The sequence below is a fragment of the Salvelinus fontinalis genome, chromosome 38 (assembly GCF_029448725.1).
Source record: "Salvelinus fontinalis isolate EN_2023a chromosome 38, ASM2944872v1, whole genome shotgun sequence".
NCBI classification, from domain to species: Eukaryota; Metazoa; Chordata; class Actinopteri; order Salmoniformes; family Salmonidae; genus Salvelinus; species Salvelinus fontinalis.
The window spans coordinates 1200358-1222806 of record NC_074702.1 but is presented as its reverse complement, the minus strand read 5'-3'; the positions used below and the strand labels follow the sequence as shown (position 1 = coordinate 1222806).

The 22449-nt window shown below is 45.4% G+C and overlaps 1 protein-coding gene across 5 annotated transcripts; it reads right to left on the bottom strand.

The window, feature by feature from the left end:
- rbm12bb (RNA binding motif protein 12Bb) lies at positions 1 to 22136 on the bottom strand. 5 transcript variants are annotated; one of them, XM_055902993.1, is made up of 6 exons: positions 22048 to 22136; positions 19776 to 19910; positions 19144 to 19303; positions 18408 to 18483; positions 15558 to 15689; positions 1 to 2859 (listed from the first exon to the last, which is right to left on the bottom strand). In XM_055902993.1, the coding sequence occupies exons 5-6, from the start codon at positions 15649 to 15651 to the stop codon at positions 458 to 460; spliced, it is 2496 nt and encodes an 831-aa protein (XP_055758968.1). In that variant the 5' UTR covers positions 15652 to 15689; positions 18408 to 18483; positions 19144 to 19303; positions 19776 to 19910; positions 22048 to 22136; the 3' UTR covers positions 1 to 457. The 5 variants fall into 5 exon arrangements, with proteins under 5 accessions (XP_055758968.1, XP_055758966.1, XP_055758967.1 ...); XM_055902991.1 differs by having other exon boundaries at positions 19144 to 19231; XM_055902992.1 differs by having other exon boundaries at positions 19144 to 19228.
- Between the last annotated feature and the right edge of the window lie 313 nt (positions 22137 to 22449).

Below are 22449 nucleotides of genomic sequence, written 5' to 3'. Positions count from 1 at the left end.
GAACATTATCAATTTTAATCAAAGAATTTCCACTAAGTTTAAATTGACAACTTTTACACTACATAATGCAACAAACATTTAAACACATAAGTGCAAAATTAAGTTCTACCTTCACCCAGCTGTTAAAGAAAATACAATTTCAGGCAAATTTCATAAAATAAAAAGCTTCAGAAACAGGCTACATGGCAAGCAAGCGATGGGCAAAATACAAATAAATCATTGTTATTCTTTAAGGGGGGGGGGGGGGGGGGGGGACTATGGACAAAAGGTTTGTCCGTTACACATTGAGTAGAAGGCTATATATACACACACACAGTATTTTTTAAATCTAAAATTGTTCAGTCACCATCTGTTGGAATCCACCAAACTAACCAAATACTGTCTGAGTTGTTCTTCCTAAAACATCAAATTTTAAAGCCCAAAAAGGTTCTTTCATGTTCTATACAGAGGACAAATTTCACACAAAAACTAGTTTTACTTTTTTGTTGCCTATTGGTCTTTCACTCAATTCCTCAACTGCCGTTAACGCCTCCAAGCGAGATCCAAAAACAACTGTTGCTGAGCCTTTGGGAATCCCTTTGTTGTCATACTGCAATGAGACCGATCCAGGAATTACACTATATCCATAGCAAAAGTCATAGATTTCGTCAATTCTGATAGTCGAAGGCAGATTTACCAGTTTCAGGCATGTTGGACCATCAAACTGCTGCGGTGCAGAAGGTCCATAGCCTCCATGTCTATGAGCAGAGCCATTGCCCCAGTTGTCAAGCAGAACAGGGCTTTCCATCATTTGATAATCGAGACGCAGACCGCTGCCTCCAGGAATATGAGCCTGCAGGTCGTTCATAGGAAGATGGCCTATATCAGGGTTGACCCTGTAATCAGTGTAATCAGTGTACAGATGGGACATCGCCTCACTGTTCCTGGCCAAGTACCTCTCTGAGCTTCTCTCCATCTTTTGCTCTTTCACTGCAGGTTCACCAACACCAAATTCATGCATCTGAGCCAGAGAAATGCATTTCAGGATGAGATTTGTTCCAAGAAACCCTTGCCCATTCAGAGACTGTGCCCTCATAGCCTCCTCCTCAGTCTTAAAGATCACCAAAGCCTCTCCAAGCCCATTGCCCCTATGGTCAAGCAGCAAAACAACAGCCTCCTCTGAGATCCTGAAGCCTAGGAAGAAGTCCACAATCTCAACTTTGCGCACGTCAAAAGGCAGGTTTCGCACATACAGGCAAATCTTCTCAGATTCATACACATCCTTCTCGGTCTCTCTTGGAAGCCTTTCCTGAGATCTGCTGTAAGACCTTTTAGAGGGTGGTGTGCCATCCACTGGATTTCCCCCAGATTCTAGCATGGCGACCATTTTCTCTTTCGAGATAGGAGAGATGTACACACATCGTTTGAAAAATGTCTTCTTGTGAAGAGTCAAGGCAGCACCGTAGTCCCTCAGGCTATTGAACAGCACAAATACTGACCTTGTCTCTGACCCATACTTGTCAAGAAGGTGAAGGATCTGATCATACTTGAGGTCTGCATGTTGGAAGATCTCCCTTATGTCCTTCTTCTCCACTAAGTAGGGAAGGTTTTCCACCAAGACACAGAACTCATCATTGGGAGGAGAAGAGGACTTTGTAGACCCGTAGGCCACTGGTGAGAAAGACCTAGCACGGCCTGGAGGAGACCTCTCAGTGTGAGCTGAGGATGGCCCTCTTCTAAACTTACCACCGCTGTCTCTACCAGGTGCACGGTCTGGAGTAGACCTCTCAGTGTGAGCTGAGGAAGGCCCTCTTCTAAACTTACCACTGCTGTCTCTACCAGGTGCACGGCCTGGAGTAGACCTCTCAGTGTGAGCTGAGGAAGGCCCTCTTCTAAACTTACCACTGCTGTCTCTACCAGGTGCACGGCCTGGAGTAGATCTCTCAGTGTGAGCCGAGGAAGGCCCTCTTCTAAACGTACCACTGCTGTCTCTACCAGGTGCACGGCCTGGAGGAGACCTCTCAGTGTGAGCCGAGGAAGGCCCTCTTCTAAACTTACCACTGCTGTCTCTACCAGATGCACGGCCAGGAGACCTCTCACTGTGAGCCGAGGATGGCCCTCTTCTAAACGTACCACTGCTGTCTTTACCAGGTTCCCTACCACCACCAGCCTTAAACCACTGCTCTTCTGAGCATGCATCGAGTTCCGCAAACATAGTTCCAAAGTAATCCCGATTTCTTTTCAGACCCTCTCTAGCATCCAGTCTGGATCCGAACTTGACAATTCCTTTCACATTTGGTTGGCCGCGGTCATTTCTCATCATAATAATGTCCTCCACCAATAATCCGTGAAAGAAATCTCTCACATTCTCTTCGGTCGTAGTAAAAGGCATGCCTTGCATAAGCAAATACAAGGCATCTTGTCTGCTTGGCTTCGAGGAAGGCTTTCGGGCCTGACTACGTACGTTACTGTAAGACACTGATCTACTGCCCATCTTCACAAGCTCTTTTCTGCCAGGTTCCTCATTCCTGCCTTCTCTTTCCGGTCTTCTGAAACCTTCCTTATATGGCCTCTTTTTGGTCACCTCAGGTTTTATACTTTGCTTGAGAACAGCCTGCATTTCTGACTTGCTGCTCAGCCGTAAGCGAACCGGAGAACCTTTGATGGATCCCTCCGAACGTGTCATCGCCCGCCTCGCGTCTTCATCGGAAGCAAAGATTATGAAAGCCTCCTCACGCTCCCCACCAATAATGTGCACCCCACCATCTGGGATTTTGAGGCCAGTGAAGAAATCGCGAACGTCATCAGAACCTGCAGTGATTCTAAGCCCCTGTAAATGGATGACCACCGCCATGCCGACAACAGCACAAACAACAGCACCTGTAGACAGAGGGGTACATAATAGCATTATTGCAGAACAGTCGTGTCCAGCTCACCAATGCTCTCCAGACCATTCCACTATAACATCCCCAAAACAGGTAACACCTTGAGAATGAAAACAGCAACTGAAAACGTTCTGAAAGGACTACGCTGTGCACAAACCTGAAGGTCCCAATACGACACTTACGCCACTACAAAATGGAAACACCATAAAAAAATGTACACGCAACAACAGTAGGTTGGAGATTCTAACATCTGAAAGATTAGTATGTTGTCTCCAGGAGTGACAAAGTTCAACCATTAAACTGGATGTCCCCTTCACAAATTGTTCCATCTCAATTCAGCTGTGCATACATTAAATGCATCACCACTTGTCCCTCGCCATAGTATAATGACAGGCTTCCAATCTACAATTCCAGGCGTCACTTTACAACTATTCAATTCGATCAAGTGTTAAAAGGTTCACAAGTTTCATACAATATTCTCCTTCGTTAAGTCACATATACACTACATGACCAAAAGTATGTGGACACCTGCCCGTCGAACATGTCATTCCAAAACCACAGACATTAATATGGAGTTGGTCCCCCCCTTTGCCGATATAACAGCCTCCACTCTTCTGGGAAGGATTTCCACTAGATGTTGGAACATTTCTGCGGGGACTTGCTTGCATTCAGGCACAAGAGCATTGGTGAGGTCGGGCAATTCGGGCAGTCTGCGTTTCAATTTATCCCAAAGGTGTTCAACGGTGTTGAGATCAGGGCTCTGTGCAGACCAGTCAAGTTCTTCCACACGACAAACCATTTCTGTTTGCACCTCACTTTGTGCACGGGGTCATTTTCATGCTGAAACAGGAAAGGGCCCTCCCCAAATTGTGTCCGCAAAGTTGGAAACACAGAATCATCTAGAATGGAATTGTATGCTATAGTGTTAAGATTTCCCTTCACTGGAACCAAGGGGCCTAGCCCGAACCATGAAAAACAGCCCCAGACCATTATTCCTCCTCCCCCAAACTTTACAGTTGGCACTATGCAACGAGGCAGGTAGGGTTCAACTGGCATCCGCCAAACCCAGATTTGTCCGTCGGACTGCCAGATGGTGGCCCGCGATTCATCCCGCCAGAGAACGCATTTCCACTGCTACAGAGTCCAATGGCGGCGAGCTTTACACCACTCCAGCCGACACTTGGCATTGCGCATGGTGATCTTAGGTTCGTGTGCGGCTGCTCGGCCATGTGCTCAATTTTATACACCTGTCTACAACGAGTGTGGCTGAAATGACAAAATCCACTAATTTGAAGGTGTGTCCACATACTTGTGTATATAGTGTATTTCTTCTCTGCGTCGCTGGCATGAAATCGTGTATTTGCCACAAACTCTCCAATCTATATGAGAAACAGACATTTATTCAGACTATCAGAATACCCAAACCACAAAAAAACGAAAGGCACAATTTCTGTAGATACTTAATATCTAGCAATAACCCATCAATCATTAGGCCTACATCTCGACATACCATACACCATAATTGATAAAGAGGGAAATGACATTAGCCATGAACATAGTTAAGCGCTTTTCGGACAGCGGAACATCGCCTAGTACCCCTCTGAGTACACCACTTGTCCCTCAAATCAAAGCGACTAGTGTCTCCGGCAGCTGTTCCAAAGTCTGTGACCATAGCAACGAAATAAACATTATCGACGTAAGAACGAAGAAACGCTATAACGCCATAAGCATTCATAAAAAAGTATTTACACGTAACAGAAATGATAAATCCAAAAATGGATTAGGGTGGAAAAAATGATATTGTTAAACGTGACTCTAAATTGACAAGTGTTTGCCAGCGGGCAAGTTAGCTGATCCTGCTGTTGGACGTAAGTGTTGATATATCACCACGCAGGCTACATGTTCTACTGTGATTGGTCAACAAAGGCACCCCTTGAAAAACAAGAGCAGAATCCTATTTTCTCTGGCTGAGGGGCTTCCATGTGCACGAGAACCACCGACCGCTCCGCCTGGATAGAATTGTGCCACCCCGTGCTTTATGTCCGTGCCTTTAATCCTTTCTTTGATATGTATCAGTCCACAGTCAGATATGGGCTTTTCCAATACGGCAGTGTTGTTACTCCAGTCCATACACCCTGGTGTATTACTAATAAGGAAAGTGTTTCCATCACTACGGCTAAGGACTTGGAACAGTTGCTTTGTGAGGTGTGTTAACCATGCCCAGAAAAAAATAAGTCTTCCCAGGTCTGGCACCAAGTCTGAGTAGGGTCACGGCCCAAGACCTTTCAATTTTTTTGGGCCAGGCCTCAGAGGTGGAAAAAACAAGTCTTATGACTTCAGTCCAAACACCAGGGTAAAATCTATTGGAAATGCACCATGGGCATAAGAGTAATAACTGGCATACTTGAGCATGCTTTGTTGTTTTGTTGCACAAATCAAAAAGAAGCAGCCCACACCCAGCAGAGCTATAAATAAAAAAAGTACCCTACTGTGACTGCTACTAGTCAAAACGTCATTCCACATTTCATGTAGAGCACACACACGCCATTGGTCAATTTAACGTCAACATATACTGACAACTTTAAAAATATAATTTGTAAAACTAGATAGATTACTTTTTACGGCACGCGAGATACAAATATCTCCAGTCCAACTCGCACACACAAATATCTCCAGTCCAACTCGCACACCGTGATCCAGGGTTGCATAATCATCGTCCATTAACATAATTGGAGGCGACATTTAATTTAAGCCAAGTTAAATGCGAGAAAAGAGAAGAAAACCGTCACAAAGCAACCGTATCCGGATTTGTTCTAGCCAGATGAAACTAGCTAGAAAATACAAAAGCTATGCCATCACTTGAGGAAGTTAGCACACTGTTCCTAGGCCGTATTTGAAAATAAGAATTTGTTCTTAATTAACTGACTTGCCTAGTTAAATAAAAGGTAAAATAAAAAATAAACAGCCCACCATAGCACGGTTCCTAACGTTACCTAGCTAGCCACTGTGTATGCTAGCCGGTTAGTTCACAGTTGAACAGCCACATTGTCAGCGTTTTAGTCACCTAAGAAAATGCACAAGCAAAATACACCATACAACACTAAAAACTGAAGTAGTATAAAAACGTCGCAATTTACCGTTAGCTAGTTAAATATCAGCTAGCGTAGTTAACGCTAGTTAGCAGGGCCTTGCAGCCTGGCTACTCGTAAAATAACGCTACGCTAGAATGATAATTCCATCCCAAGAGTCACACCGAAGAGAGAACTTACACAGGCAGCGAGAGAAAAAGTTATTTCTTAGAAAATTTGACAAAAATCAAAAGGATGGCTGGAAACAATAGATTTGGCCCTTCTCGAGTATAGAACACGTTTGGAAATACGGAAACTTAGACGGAGAAGTTATACGATCTCGCAATGTCAGTGTTACCAACTCCTCAGTAAGAACGTAGCTATTGGCTGTCCTAAAAGTCGCGAGAAGTCTATAAATGACGTCATGTCTAATTTGCATAATTGGCGATGTGCATGTACGCTGTAGGAAAGAGGAATAACGTCGTGATAGAAACAAAACATGAGGGAAAAACACCATAAATATGTTTAGAACTACAAATGAACGTTCTTCTGTCGATTCTTGTTTTTTTTATGTCACAATTCCAACCCTCCTCCTTTATCCGGGCTTGGGACCGGCAAAAGTGACCCAAAAGAGACACTCTGGCAGAGTTACTTAGTTTTCAAATTTTTAATTTTTTCAAATTGTTATATTTTTTATTTATTTTATTTTTCTAAATTTGGTTTGGTTTTTAACCTTATGGTCCACTTAGGAGCCTACAACAAGTCAACATTTTTAACCATAACATTTTTTTGTATACAATCTACATTAACAATCTAAATGGACCAAAAAGAGACAATAGAAAAAACTGTCAATGGCAATGTGAGAAAATTATGTTAACTAGTCTGGCCCTAATTCAGGTACATTTTTATTTTTTATGTAAACCAGGGCGGGATCAGCCAGATGCGGCTTCCCGCATTCATTTGCAGTCTGGACTCGAAGGGGTGAACATCTCCTGTTCTGACTGCAGCTGGGAGGGACTGCTGCGTGAGGACTGGGCCGCCTGTGAGTGCTTTGGGACGGGGGTGGGGCCAAGAGCAGCATCCGCTGCTCGTTGAGAAGAGTAAGAACGATAAGTGCTTTCATGTCAGAGTCTCCAAAAGTCTCCAATAACACCAGAAAACGTCGCTAGATTTGTCGCTAGTCGCTTTTTGAAAATGTGTCGCTAGAGGGGTTGGCCACACTGTCTCGCATGTCATTTCTTCTTGTTCTTCTTCTTTGGCATCATGGCGTTCACACATTTTGCTTGTGCATGTCGCCACCTACTTTGTGGTAGTGTGTGTTAAATCACGTTACATTTTGTGATACAAAATATATATATATATATATATACACTGCTCAAAAAAATAAAGGGAACACTTAAACAACACAATGTAACTCCAAGTCAATCACACTTCTGTGAAATCAAACTGTCCACTTAGGAAGCAACACTGATTGACAATACATTTCACATGCTGTTGTGCAAATGGAATAGACAAAAGGTGGAAATTATTGGCAATTAGCAAGACACCCCCAATAAAGGAGTGGTTCTGCAGGTGGTGACCACAGACCACTTCTCAGTTCCTATGCTTCCTGGCTGATGTTTTGGTCACTTTTGAATGCTGGCGGTGCTTTCACTCTAGTGGTAGCATGAGACAGAGTCTACAACCCACACAAGTGGCTCAGGTAGTGCAGCTCATCCAGGATGGCACATCAATGCGAGCTGTGGCAAGAAGGTTTGATGTGTCTGTCAGCGTAGTGTCCAGAGCATGGAGGCGCTACCAGGAGACAGGCCAGTACATCAGGAGACGTGGAGGAGGCCGTAGGAGGGCAACAACCCAGCAGCAGGACCGCTACCTCCGCCTTTGTGCAAGTGTAACGGATGTGAAATGGCTAGCTAGTTAGCGGGTACGCGCTAGTAGCATTTCAATCAGTTACGTCACTTGCTCTGAGACTTAAGTAGTGTTGCCCCTTGCTTTGCAAGGGCCGTGGCCTTTGTGGAGCGATGGGTAACGATGCTTCGTGGGCGACCGTCGTCGATGTGTGCAGAGGGTCCCTGGTTCGCGCCCGTGTCGGGGCGAGGGGACGGTTTAAAGTTATACTGTTACATTGATGCTGTTGACCCGGATCACTGGTTGCTGCGGAAAAAGGAGGAGGTTGAAAGGGGGGTGAGTGTAACGGATGTGAAATGGCTAGCTAGTTAGCGGGTACGCGCTAGTAGCATTTCAATCAGTTACGTCACTTGCTCTGAGACTTAAGTAGTGTTGCCCCTTGCTTTGCAAGGGCCGTGGCTTTTGTGGAGCGATGGGTAACGCTGCTTCGTGGGTGACTGTTGTCGATGTGTGCAGAGGGTCCCTGGTTCGCGCCCGGGTCGGGGCGAGGGGACGGTTTAAAGTTATACTGTTACACAAGGAGGAGCACTGCCAGATCCCTGCAAAATGACCTCCAGCAGGCCACAAATGTGCATGTGTCAGCATATGGTCTCACAAGGGGTCTGAGGATTTCATCTCGGGAGCTGCCGCTGGCTGATCCCGCCCTGGTTTACATAAAAAAAAAAGGGAATATTTGACTGTACAATGACCATTGAAGCAAAGCCATAACCTGCTTCTATGGCTCTGAATTGAAGTCCATTCTGGTTCATCATGTCCACTTCACACAAGTGTTAAGTTGACCTTATGACTGTTTTCCATTCCAACACTGCCATCATTTTTTCAGACTTTTTATTAGCAGCCCTAACAGGATGCCACTGAGTGTCATCTTCCTGCATGACAGCTGAGCATGCGTCCTGCTCCTCCACACCATAGTGCTGGTACCAGTGCAGGCAGGCCCTTGCTTGCAGCATCTCCCCAGCACGCTGCACAACGTGGCCAAGCAGGCAGGAAACACTGCTGTGATTGGAGCAGACAGTGAGGAGGCGAGAGGAAGGGGTTTGTCCCACCTTGATCAAAGGGTCTGGAATCAAACACGGGAGAGAAAAAACCTCACTAATTGATTGGGGTTAAAACAGACAACTATTTTGGGATATACATTTTTAGTTAATTAAATACATTTCTTCTCTCAATTAATTCAATCAAAGGCTCATATTATCCAGAACTTTCTATTTTGATACAATAACCCCAAGGGATACCTAGTCAGTTGTACAACTGAATGCATTCAACTGAGGGGGGTGTTTGAATGTTAAATGACGAGACAGAGACATTCATGAGTAACCAGCCTTGTTCTGTACATCACAACACATCCGGGTATCTCAAGCACCCCGGTATAAATACATGAGTTGCAGTAATGACCATTTACCAACAGATGGCATCACTGTGCCATCTTACACCCATAACATCTTCCCTTTAATAAAATAGGACAGGAGGTGTCAATTCACTAACAAAACAAACCTAATAATAATTTCCAACATGAACAGTTTAGTATTTTTTTTTTCTTCCAGGTAACAACTTAACACATTTTGATAGTCTCTTTACTTTTTATCTCTGTCTGTCAACAATCCCTGATGGAAACCTACAGATTAAGTCTTTTTGGTGGCTGAGACAAACGCCCGTAGCGTGAAAAGACAGGGGGCTTGTCTGCGAGGACTGCGGGTTCCCGCACAAGCATGTTACCTGACTGTCTAAGGGGAGTATTGATGGGCGAAGGAGCAGCCGACCTGTGATCACCTGGCTCTTCGCCCAGTGCCTCAGGCCCCATGTGACTTGACCTGTGATCACCTGGCTCTTCGCCCAGTGCCTCAGGCCCCATGTGACTTGACCTGTGATCACCTGGCTCTTCGCCCAGTGCCTCAGGCCCCATGTGACTTGACCTGTGATCACCTGGCTCTTCGCCCAGTGCCTCAGGCCCCATGTGACTTGCTGGGGTTCCGTCTTTTGTCATGCGACCCCTTTGACCATCAGGGTTCTGAGTAGGTGCTGGCTCAGCAATCCGAAGGTCAACCCTGTTGTGACGGTACAGTGATTCAATCACTTCGACCAAGTAGGAGCGTGGTGACACTTTCTGTACACAGGATCCGAGTCTCCAGAGGCCCGTCCGGTCCCCTGGTAGTGGCTTCATTCGCACCGTTTCACCCACCCTGAGCTCAGGTAAGTCTTTTGCTGATTTGTCGTAGATGAACTTGGAGACCTGTCTTCTGTGACGTAGTTTCACCAGCATGTCTGTCACCACACATGGCTCCAGGAGAGTGCTGGCTACTGGCAGAGCTGCTTTTAAGCGCCGTGCCATGAGGCGCTGGGCCGGGCTGCTATCCATGCCTTCTGTCGGGGTATTGCGCCACTGCAGGATTGCTTTCCAGGCATCTTTGCCCTCTCGCAGAGCCTTTTTGCAGAGGTTCTTTGCGATTTTTACTGCGGACTCCGCCTTCCCATTAGCTTTTGGGTGTCGTGGTGATGAAGTGACGTGCTCAAATTCCCACCCTGCAGCAAATTTTCGGAACTCAACTCCTGAGAATTGGGGTCCATTGTCTGAAATTACCCTATCTGGCTGGCCATAGCGGGCAAACTGAGCCTTGCAGCGTTTGATCGTTGTCTCTGCTGAGAGGTCGGGGAGGAGGTCAATCTCCCAAAAGTCTGAGTAATGATCGACTACCAGCAGAAAGTCTTTGCCACTGTGCTGGAAGAGATCTAGACTTACTATCTGCCAGGGGCGCATCGGTAGCTAGTGGGACATCATCGTCTCTCTCTGTTGCTCAATGGCATATTCATTGCAGATTGTGCATTTGCTGACATAGTCTTTGATTTCACTCTGCATTCCTGGCCAATACAGTGTGTCACGTGCTTGTCTGTAACAGGCCTCACCTCCTATGTGACTTGAGTGCACACGCGCCAACATCTCAGGGCACAGAGACCGGGGAATAACGACTCTCTGACACTTGAATATTACTCCGTTTTGAACACTGAGCTCCTCTTTGACTGGCCAATATTCTCTGACGGCTAGAGCAGTTTCTTCCTTGGAGTCGGGCCAGCCCATCATAATCACAGACCTCAATGCCTGGAGTTGTCCATCCCTGTCTGTGTGCTGTCTGATTTGTATAAGGCGCTGGTCCGTAACATTGAGGTAGTCAGCCTGGTTGATGTGTTCAACATCCACTTGCTCTGTTTGTAAGCTGCACACTGCGTGTTGTTCATGCATGCAGCGTGTGTAAATGCCTGATGCAGTAGCCCTGCTGAGCGTGTCACTCACATACATCTCTGGCCCTGGCTTATACACCACCTTGAGGTTGTAGTTTTGTAGGGCCAGTAGCATGCTCTGCAGTCGTTTTGGGGCATTCAGAAGAGGCTTGCTGAATATAGCAATAAGGGGCTTGTGATCTGTCTCTGCGGTAATATTGTCGCGCCCGTACAGGTAGTGGTGGAAGCGTTGGCATGCAAACACAATGCTGAGGCACTCCTTCTCTATCTGGGCATAGTTCTGCTCTGTTAGGGTGAGTGCCCTAGAGGCGAATGCCACAGGCTGGCCCTCCTGCATGAGGCAACAGCCAAGTCCATACTGGCTTGAGTCACTCTCAGGTGCAGGTGTCTGGGTGACCCGTTTTTTTATTTCCCTCACCGCTGCGTCATGTTTTGGGAGCCAATGCCAGATGGCGTCCTTGTCCATGAGCCTCCTTAGTGGCTCACACACTTCAGAGAGCCGCGGTAGGAATTTGGCCAGGTAAGTGACGAATCCGACGAAGCGCTGCACTCCCTTCACGTCAGATGGTTGGGGCATTTCCAAGACAGCCTTCACTTTTTCAGGATCCGCCTTCAATCCGGTGGAGGACAAGATGTGCCCATGAAAGCGGACCTCTGGCACTTTAAACTGAAGCTTTTTTATGCTTAGCCTTAGCTTGAACTGTCTGCATCTGACCATCAGGGCCAGTAGCTTCATGGTCACATTCTGCCTCCTCATCACTGTCCCCACAGCCCCCTACGAGGATGTCATCTGCTATAGGTTCCACGCCACTGAGTCCCATCAACAGCTCGTGCTGTTTCCAACGATACACCTCTGGAGCCACGGAGACACCAAACGGAAGCTTCAACCACCTCTTCCTGCCCCAGGGTGTCCAAAAGGTGGTCATGTAGCTGCTGGGCTCGTCGAGCTTGCACTGCAGGAAGGCATCTCTGGCGTCCACGAGCGTGAAGATTCTGGCCTTTGGGAGCTTGTAAAGAACATCCTCCAACGTGGGCATAATGTAATGTGAACGTCTCAGAGCCCGGTTGAGGTGTTTAGGATCAATGCATATCCGTAGCTTGTCTGGTTTCTTGATGATAACCATATTACTTATTCAGTCTGTGGGCTCAGTGACGGATATCATGTGGCCATCTGCTTCGTATTTGTCAAGCTGAGCCTTCGTAGCTGCTTTCATGGCCACTGGTACATTGCGGAGTGCACACTGGACAGGCTGGATTGCTGCATCCAACTCAATGTGGACTTCCCCGGGAACTGACTCAACCGGTGCGTTGAAGACATCATGGTATTTGCTTAGGAGTGTCTCCTTGCTCAGGGGCCCAGCCTTGACTTTGTCTATAATGTTAAGATCAGCTGGGATGGTGAAGTTAATAAGCCCAAGGCGCTCGCATGTAGAACCTGACAGTAATGGCTGTTGACTAGCCTCAACTATTTCAAACTCAAGGGTGTGTTTCTGGCCACGTAAAACACACTCTGTCACAAACAGGCCTAAAGAGGTCATGAACTGGCCTGAATACAGTTTCAGCTTGGTGCTACTCTGTGTGAGATTGTCTCTGGGCGCGAGCCTCCTTTTATCTTTAAGGCTCATAACGTTGCGTGTGGCCCCTGAATCTATCTGGCATTGCTGTGGTTTATTATTAAGTAGCAGAGTGACAAACAACTTTTTTCCTTTTGCCTTCACTGCCCCTATGCACTCGCTAGCATATACATCCTCTGTGCTGTTGTTCCCTTCATCTGGGTTTGTTTCAATGGAGTGCACCTTACCCTCCTTTCTCTTGCTTTTCATACAGACTCTTGCAAAGTGATTAGCTGTACCACAGGATTTGCATATTTTTCCATAGGCTGGGCAGTGTTCTTTTCCTCGTCCATGAGAAATGCCACAATATTGGCATGTATTGGGGTTGTCTACTGCAGAGTTGGCTGTAGTATTAGCATTAGCTGTGGCAAAGGGGAATTTCTTTACTGGCTGCCTGAATGTAGCATTGACATTGTCCATATGTGGCCTTTCTAGCTCCATGGACCTTATCCGTATATCAGTAAGCTCTGCTGCACGGCATGTCTCCACTGCCAAGACGTAAACGTAACCCAGTTCGTGCTCCAATCCCCGCTGAGCTTCATAACGGCGGAAGGGGGAATGTTCGCTGCCATGTCTAACCGGTGCTAACAACACTGAAGCTAACTAGCAAACTCACTCTAGCCTGTTGAGGCTAGGGGGTGCTGTTGTCACTATTTATGTAAATCGTGTAATTTTTTAAACGGCTTCCTACTAAATTCTTGATCGTACAATATGCATATTATTACTATTATTGGATAGAAAACAGTCTATAGTTTCTATAGGCGTTGGAATTTTGTCTCTGAGTGGAACAGAACTCATTCTACAGCAATTTCCCTGACATGGAGTCAGATTTCACACATTTTGGCCCCTGATCTGGAGTCAGTTTAAAGGCCACTGTTATAGCTATGAGCATACAGACACTGCTTACGTCTTCCCCTGGATGCCTTTACGTGATGACGATTTGAATGGTGTCGATTGCCCAATCACAGCCACTATAAATCAAAAAAACCTGTAGGTAGGAACTCTTTTCCAGCTGCGTCAGGCGCGCGGTGGCCACCGACCCGCACTTGTTCCAAGCATTAGTGTAGGGAGTAATATTTCTCCGGTCATGTTTCTACTCGTTATAGGAGTTAAAAACATCATAAGGTAGTTAATTTAAACCGTTTTATAGCAATTTATACCCGTTTAGTGCGATTTTGGGACATTTATTTCTGAGACACTGTGAATCTCTGGGCACCGTTCCAGTTCATGCCGAACGCAATGTGCATTTCTACATGGCAAGAGGACAGCTTTCGACCAAAAGACGATTAGACCCAAGAAAGGATTCTTTGACCAAGATTCTGATGGAAGAACAGCTCAAAGTAGGAACAATTTATTATGATAAATCGTGTTTCTGTCGAAAAATGTTAATGGCTTAGGACGCCATCTTGTTTGACGTAGCTTTGCATGGCGCAAACTGTATTGAAAAGTAAGGATAATTTAAAAAATGTAATTCCGCAATTGTATTAAGAATTAAATTGTCTATCAATCGCTGTCCACCCTGTATTTTTTAGTCAAGTTTATGAGTATTTATGTATAAGACTAGATCACTGTCTAATATGGTGCACGACATTGTCTGACCAGCTGAGCTACTTTGGTAATTGTCTAACCATGATTTTGGTGGCTAAATATGCACATTTTCGAACAAACTGTATATGGATTGTGTAATATGATGTTACAGGAGTGTCATCGGAAAAATTCTGAGAAGGTTAGTGAAAAAATTAATATATTTTGGCGATGTTTACGTTATCGCTCTCTTTGGCTTGAATCAATGCTCTGGTAAACGTTTGCATATGTGGTATGCTAATATAACGATTTATTGTGTTTTCGCTGTAAGACACTTAGAAAATCTGAAATATTGTCTGTATTCACAGGATCTGTGTCTTTCGATTAGTGTATGCTGTGTATTTTTACGAAATGTTTGATGATTAGTAGTTAGGTAAACACGTTGCTCATTGTAATTATTCTAGTCCATTTGTGACGGTGGGTGCAATTGTAAACTATGACATCTACCTGAAATATGCACATTTTTCTAACAAAACCTATCCTATACCATAAATATGTTATCAGACTGTCATCTGATGAGTTTTTTTCTTGGTTAGTGGCTATCAATATCTTAGTTTAGCCGAATTGGTGATAGCTACTGGTGTTGGTGGACAAAGAAAAGATGGTGGATTATGCTAATGTGTTTAGCTAATAGATTTACATCTTTACATATTGTGTCTTCCCTGTAAAACATTTTAAAAATCGGACATGTTGGCTGGATTCACAAGATCTGTGTCTTTCATTAGCTGTATTGGACTTTAATGTGTGAAAGTTAAATATTAAAAAAAAAAAATTATATTTAATTTCGCGCTCTGCCTTTTCAGTGGAATGTGGGGGGGGGGGGGGGCCGCTAGCGGCACCCCAGTCCTAGACAGGCTAGCTAAGGCCAATTCCGGCGAAATTTTACTCAAATAAGCATTTGTTTGGTAAACCAGAACAGGTTACTCTAATTTGCGGAAAGCATGGTTAGTGATCCCTCTTCTGACACCATGTTTGAATGTTAAATGACGAGACAGAGACATTCATGAGTAACCAGCCTTGTTCTGTACATCACAACACATCCGGGTATCTCAAGCACCCCGGTATAAATACATGAGTTGCAGCAATGAACATTTACCAACAGATGGCATCACTGTGCCATCTTACACCCATAACAGGGGGTGCCTTACATCATCATCCACCTCATAAAAAAAGACTGATGTTCTCATGGCTCGTGTGTCATCTCAAATCTAGGGTACTTCTTTATGTTACATAGCATCTTCCAATCATATATCTCATTTGTATCATATGACAGACATATTGCTCACCAGTCCAGTGGTCAAGGGGAAATGGGTTCCAAGAGAAACATCGCTGCCCTTTTTTCCAACTTCTGAAGTGCATTGGACATGAGGAAAGAGACATCCTTGTTGCCTCTGGCCACAGCCAACACTGCCAGGCTACTATACCGAGAGCACAGTTAAGGGAAATAAAGATGGGATAAGATATCTAATCCATTTATTATTTGACATGCTCTGTAGACAACAGGTGTAGACTAACAGTAAAATGCTTACGTGTCCTTTTCCAACAATTCAGAGTTAAAAGATAAAAACAAATAAAAAATAAATAGAAATAGTGACACGAGGATTAAATAAATACAGTGAAAATAACATGGCTATAGACAGGAAGTAGAAAATAACATGGCTATAGACAGGAAGTAGAAAATAGCATGGCTATAGACAGGAAGTAGAAAATAACATGGCTATAGACAAGAAGTAGAAAATAACATGGCTATATACAAGAAGTAGAAAATAACATGGCTATATACAAGAAGTAGAAAATAACATGGCTATAGACAGGAAGTAGAAAATAACATGGCTATATACAAGAAGTAGAAAATAACATGGCTATATACAAGAAGTAGAAAATAACATGGCTATATACAAGAAGTAGAAAATAACATGGCTATATACAGGGAGTATAAAATAACATGGCTATATACAGGGAGTAGAAAATAACATGGCTATATACAAGGAGTACCAGTACTGAGTTGATGTGCAGGGGTACAAGGTAGCTATGTAGATATAAGTTTGGGTCACGTTACTAAACAACAGGATAGATAAGACAGTAGCAACAGCATATGTGGTGTGTGTGTGTGTGTGTGTGTTGGGGTGTCAGTGTAAGTAAGTGTGAGCGTGTGGGTAGAGTCCAGTATGTGTGAGCGTGTGGGTAGAGTCCAGTATGTGTGAGCGTGTGGGTAGAGTCCAGTATGTGTGAGCGTGTGGGTAGAGTCCAGTATGTGTGAGCGTGTGGGTAGAGTCCAGTATGTGTGAGCGTGTGGGTAGAGTCCAGTATGTGTGAGCGTGTGGGTAGAGTCCAGTATGTGTGAGCGTGTGGGTAGAGTCCAGTATGTGTGAGCGTGTGGGTAGAGTCCAGTATGTGTGAGCGTGTGGGTAGAGTCCAGTATGTGTGAGCGTGTGGGTAGAGTCCAGTATGTGTGAGCGTGTGGGTAGAGTCCAGTATGTGTGAGCGTGTGGGTAGAGTCCAGTATGTGTGAGCGTGTGGGTAGAGTCCAGTATGTGTGAGCGTGTGGGTAGAGTCCAGTATGTGTGAGCGTGTGGGTAGAGTCCAGTATGTGTGAGCGTGTGGGTAGAGTCCAGTATGTGTGAGCGTGTGGGTAGAGTCCAGTATGTGTGAGCGTGTGGGTAGAGCCCAGTATGTGTGAGCGTGTGGGTAGAGTCCAGTATGTGTGAGCGTGTGGGTAGAGTCCAGTATGTGTGAGCGTGTGGGTAGAGTCCAGTATGTGTGAGCGTGTGGGTAGAGTCCAGTATGTGTGAGCGTGTGGGTAGAGTCCAGTATGTGTGAGCGTGTGGGTAGAGCCCAGTATGTGTGAGCGTGTGGGTAGAGCCCAGTATGTGTGAGCGTGTGGGTAGAGCCCAGTATGTGTGAGCGTGTGGGTAGAGCCCAGGATGTGTGAGCGTGTGGGTAGAGCCCAGGATGTGTGAGCGTGTGGGTAGAGCCCAGTATGTGTGAGCGTGTGGGTAGAGCCCAGTATGTGTGAGCGTGTGGGTAGAGTCCAGTATGTGTGAGCGTGTGGGTAGAGTCCAGTATGTGTGAGCGTGTGGGTAGAGTCCAGTATGTGTGAGCGTGTGGGTAGAGTCCAGTATGTGTGAGCGTGTGGGTAGAGTCCAGTATGTGTGAGCGTGTGGGTAGAGTCCAGTATGTGTGAGCGTGTGGGTAGAGTCCAGTATGTGTGAGCGTGTGGGTAGAGTCCAGTATGTGTGAGCGTGTGGGTAGAGTCCAGTATGTGTGAGCGTGTGGGTAGAGTCCAGTATGTGTGAGCGTGTGGGTAGAGTCCAGTATGTGTGAGCGTGTGGGTAGAGTCCAGTATGTGTGAGCGTGTGGGTAGAGTCCAGTATGTGTGAGCGTGTGGGTAGAGTCCAGTATGTGTGAGCGTGTGGGTAGAGTCCAGTATGTGTGAGCGTGTGGGTAGAGTCCAGTATGTGTGAGCGTGTGGGTAGAGTCCAGTATGTGTGAGCGTGTGGGTAGAGTCCAGTATGTGTGAGCGTGTGGGTAGAGTCCAGTATGTGTGAGCGTGTGGGTAGAGTCCAGTATGTGTGAGCGTGTGGGTAGAGTCCAGTATGTGTGAGCGTGTGGGTAGAGTCCAGTATGTGTGAGCGTGTGAGTAGAGCCCAGTATGTGTGAGCGTGTGGGTGGAGTCCAGTATGTGTGAGCGTGTGGGTAGAGTCCAGTATGTGGTCTGTGTGTGTGTGTGTGTGTTGGGGTGTCAGTGTAAGTATGTGTGGGTAGAGTCCAGTATGTGTGAGCGTGTGGGTAGAGTCCAGTATGTGTGAGTGTGTGGGTAGAGTCCAGTATGTGTGTATAGAGTCAGTGCAAGAGTTTGTGCAAAATAGGGTCAATGCAGGGAGCCATTTGATTAGCTATTTAGCAGTCTTATGGCTGCGGGTTGAAGCTGTTCAGGGTGCTGTTGGTTCCAGACTTGGTGCATTGGTACCACTTGCCGTGTGGTAGCAGAGAGAACAGTCTATGACTTGGGTGTCAGAGATTTCCAAACACAGGCCTATTGATTTCAGATGCAAATTTGCCATAAAAAAATATCATCATTGTTCTTAAAAACGGCAATTGGAGTTGAATCTGGACAATAGTTTGACAAAGGATACAGATTTCCCTGTGGGGGAAAGCTGTGGAACAGGCTGGAGGGTGCAGCTGGCCAAGGATTCCCAGCGAGTCTTCTCACTGAAGTGGGGGAGGTATCACAATACATACAGGTTAAGTCCCAAATGGCACCCTACTCCCTGTGTAGTGCACTACTTTTGACCAGAGACCTGTGGGGACCCTAGACAAAAGTAGTCCACTATAAATAGAAGGGTGCCATTTGGACACAAACAAACACTTTCGCTGAGAGGACAGCAATTCCCTGTGTATTAAATAATTCAACTGATCCATCCAAACACTGTACTTACACATGTAATTACAATGTAATAAAGACATGCGATTTTACAATAAGTCTATCAGATCGACATCATACAAGCATTTGTAATGGCACATCTGGAACAAGGACTGAGGGGTGTAGGAGATTGGCTGCAGGTAAAGGGCACACAGACCTAAACTCAGGCCACTGGAGAAACCACCAACATCAGCAATTTACACTGAGGGACAATTGAATTGACATGTATTTAATACAAGGTATTAGTAACAAAATGCTATGGTCAGCAGAGTAGAACGTATTGCCCTTCTATCACAATGTAGTCATTGTCCTTGGTTTACATCCCAAATGGAACCCTATTCCCTACATAGTGCACTACTTTTGACAAGGGATATGGTCAAAAGTAGTGCACTATAGGCAATAGGGTGCCATTTGGGATATAGTTCTAGTATCTGACTATGGGTACCTACCTGACTGTGGTGAGGCTGTGGACAGGCAGCAGTAGTCCAGCCATGCATGAGGTGATGTGTGAATTCATCACAGAGAGAGATTCTGCTGCTGGTGGAACAGAGAGAGAGAGGATGATGTGCTCATGAGCGCCCTCTGTGGGCCTGGGCTCAGGGTCAGGGCCTGGTCATTATGAAACAGGAGCACACGGTCAGCAGACCTGAAGGCAGGCGAGGACCAGGGCCCGTATTCATAAAACTTCTCAGAGTGCTGATCTAGGATCAGTTTTGCCTTTTAGATCATAGTCACTATTCTATCCTACGTATTCTAGATATACTAAATATTCTATCCATATAATATCCATAATGTCTTTATAGCTAGATATTACTGAACTGTTGTGAGCTGGGAACACAAGCATTTACCTACACCCGCAATAACATCTACTAAATATGTGTATACGACCAATAAAATATAATTTGATGTTGAACCAGATTATTATGGACAGGGAGGACCTAATCCTAGATCAGCAGTCCTACTAAAGCTTTATGAATACAGGTCCAGGGCTGACTCAAAACTAGATATTTGGTATTCCTTCTGTGTTTACTATTATTGGGCAACGAAGGCTACTTTTGACTCAAAGAAGACAAACACATACCTTTGCAGTGAGGCTAAACTCAGCAGAGTGCTGTAGTGTTGAACGGGATTCTCTGCACTTTGGTGCAGCGCCACTGATAGTCAAAATGTGACTGAAACGTGTCACGGATCTCCTCACACAGCTTGGAACTGAGCCCTGGAACAATGACAGCACAAACAGTCAGCAAACTCATCATCGCCAATTATGTTATGCTGCCTAGATGACTAGACATTTCCTATCAGCATAAAGGACATTTCTGTGAAGATCGCGACGACACACCATCAGGGCCAGTTTCCCAGACCCAGATAATACGTTCAGTCCTGGACTACAAAGCTATTTCAATGGAGATTCTCCATTGTATTGTTTAGTCCAGGACTAGGCTTAATCTTTGTCTGGGAAACTGGCCCTTATTACAGTTCACTGACCTCTGACCTCTATTCCTTCCAAATTATGCTTGAGCCCATGTCTGCATCGCAAATTACACATTTTTCCCTATAAAGTGCACTACTTTTGAGTAGAGCCCCATATCCCTATGGGCACTGGTCAAAGGTAGGGCACTACATAGAGAACAGGGTGCCATTTGGGACAGGTCCCATGTTTACCCACCAAATTCTGTGCCCCCCACTCAGGCTGTGAAGTAGCACCCCTCCAATGTAGTAATCTATTCTCTCCACCTCCATCGTCTGCTGGACTAAACTATTACTCTCCTCGCCCCAATGTTCATTGTAACCTAGTGGGTTTAAATAGCGTATCATAACATCTCAGACCATTCTGTAAAAGGTATCCAGGGCTCTACAGTGCGAGTATTCCACTCGCATTTGCCCCTAAAAATTGATTTGTGCGAACCGGGAAAATGATTTACGAGCACAGTGTGCGAGTAAAGATTACCGTAGATTGTAATCTATCATTTTTTTCCGACAAGCGGCATGCGCCAAACCCAGTAGGGTTTTCAGTGATGACGCAGTCCAGTCAGAGTGAGAGGAAGGTGAACACTGGAAAAAAGTATCGGTATAGGCTGTAAATTAACGTGCTGACATCGCAAAAAATGAAGCCCATTCAATTTTATTTTAAGCGAATAAGAGACGAGGAGAAATAGTAATCAGGCGAGGGGGATTCACAGGGTTCAACTAATGAAGCCTCTTCACAAGGTTCACCTGAGGCGTCTAATGTTAGCGAAGCTATCGTGACCCCCGCTGTCACTTCAACGTCCACTGTAGCCGGCGGAGGGAGAACATATAGTTTCATTGCGAATTGGCTCAAAATGTTCCCATGGCTAGAGATAGAAAACAATGTAATGTTCTGCAAATATTGTAGACGCATCTGAAAAGAGATATAGCGCAGCGAAACATAACATCTCGCGGCGGCATATCCAGTGCAGAGATCTGTACCCGTTGAGACAGGAGACACCATAAAGCATGTGTCAGCAGCCTTGAGGAGGCAAGTGCTGCTGTCTGAGGAGAAGTGGAGACAGCTGAAAATAAAGATAAACATACCATACTAAATTGCGAAAGAACCTTTAGTCAAATTTGGTCGGACAACAGACTTCGGAACACTCCCATGCCATTGGCCTCCCGGGTGGCGCAGTGGTCTAGGGCAGTGCTAGCTGCGCCACCAGAGTCTCTGGGTTCACGCCCAGGCCGCAACCGGGAGGTCAGTGGGGCGACGCACAATTGGCATAGTGTCATCCGGGTTTGGCCGGTAGGGATATCCTTGTCTCAGTATGTGAATGTAATAAAATGTATGCACTCTACTGTAAGTCGCTCTGGATAAGAGCGTCTGCTAAATGACTAAAATGTAAATTGGTAAATTGTTTCTCTTTATAGGCTTTATTTTTGTTTAAAGTTTAATCATTATTCGTAATGGAGATAGAATTTATTTTGAAAGAAATACTTTTGTATAATTGTTTTTTTGTGTTGTCCATTCGAGGTGTTTTGGATGCCACCAAGGCCGCATTTCGTGCTGTTTGCCCAGAGGAATCCTGGATGAAGAAGTGCGTCTCCTTCTGGGCAGATGGTGCCACCGTGGGGGAGTGATTGACCAACTGCAGAGAGGCAGGGGGGCATATAATCCCAATCCACTGTATGCCACATATATTTGTAACTAATAAATTATCTGATTTAGTTTTATTTGCTAGCAGAGAATGTTAAACAATACTGTGTGTGTCTGTGTGCGCTAAGTGTTGGAATGGTAAATAACACAGAATTATTGTTTTCTGTTGGCACAAGAGATGGGGGGGTGAATTGTTTGGAAGATTCTGTTCTGACTTTCACAGGCTAGAGCTGGCAATACTGACCATTCAGAAGAAAGAGCCAAATGTGTCTGTTGTGTACGATCTTCTGTATCTGATATGGAAGATGTATCACTTCAGCGGAAAATCCAAACGAGAGAGCTCTATGTTCTTGGGCAAGAGCTCAGTGTGGATATTTGCACACCGTCTAGCGTCAAGGGAACTCGCTGGAGCCCCCATGTCCACAGAGCCCTCAAAGTGTTCCTGCGGCATGGACAAGACAAGGACCTTGCCGCTGACGAAGGCCAGTACTCTGTTTTTCTGCAACACATCAACAACAGCGGAAGTTCAAGGGCGGGCAAAGAAGGTCAGTTTTACGGAGGAAATGTAATACAACACTAGTTTTTTTTTAAAAATAGGTCCAAGACTCAAATGAACTTTCAGAATCAAGTCATTTACAGGTGATAG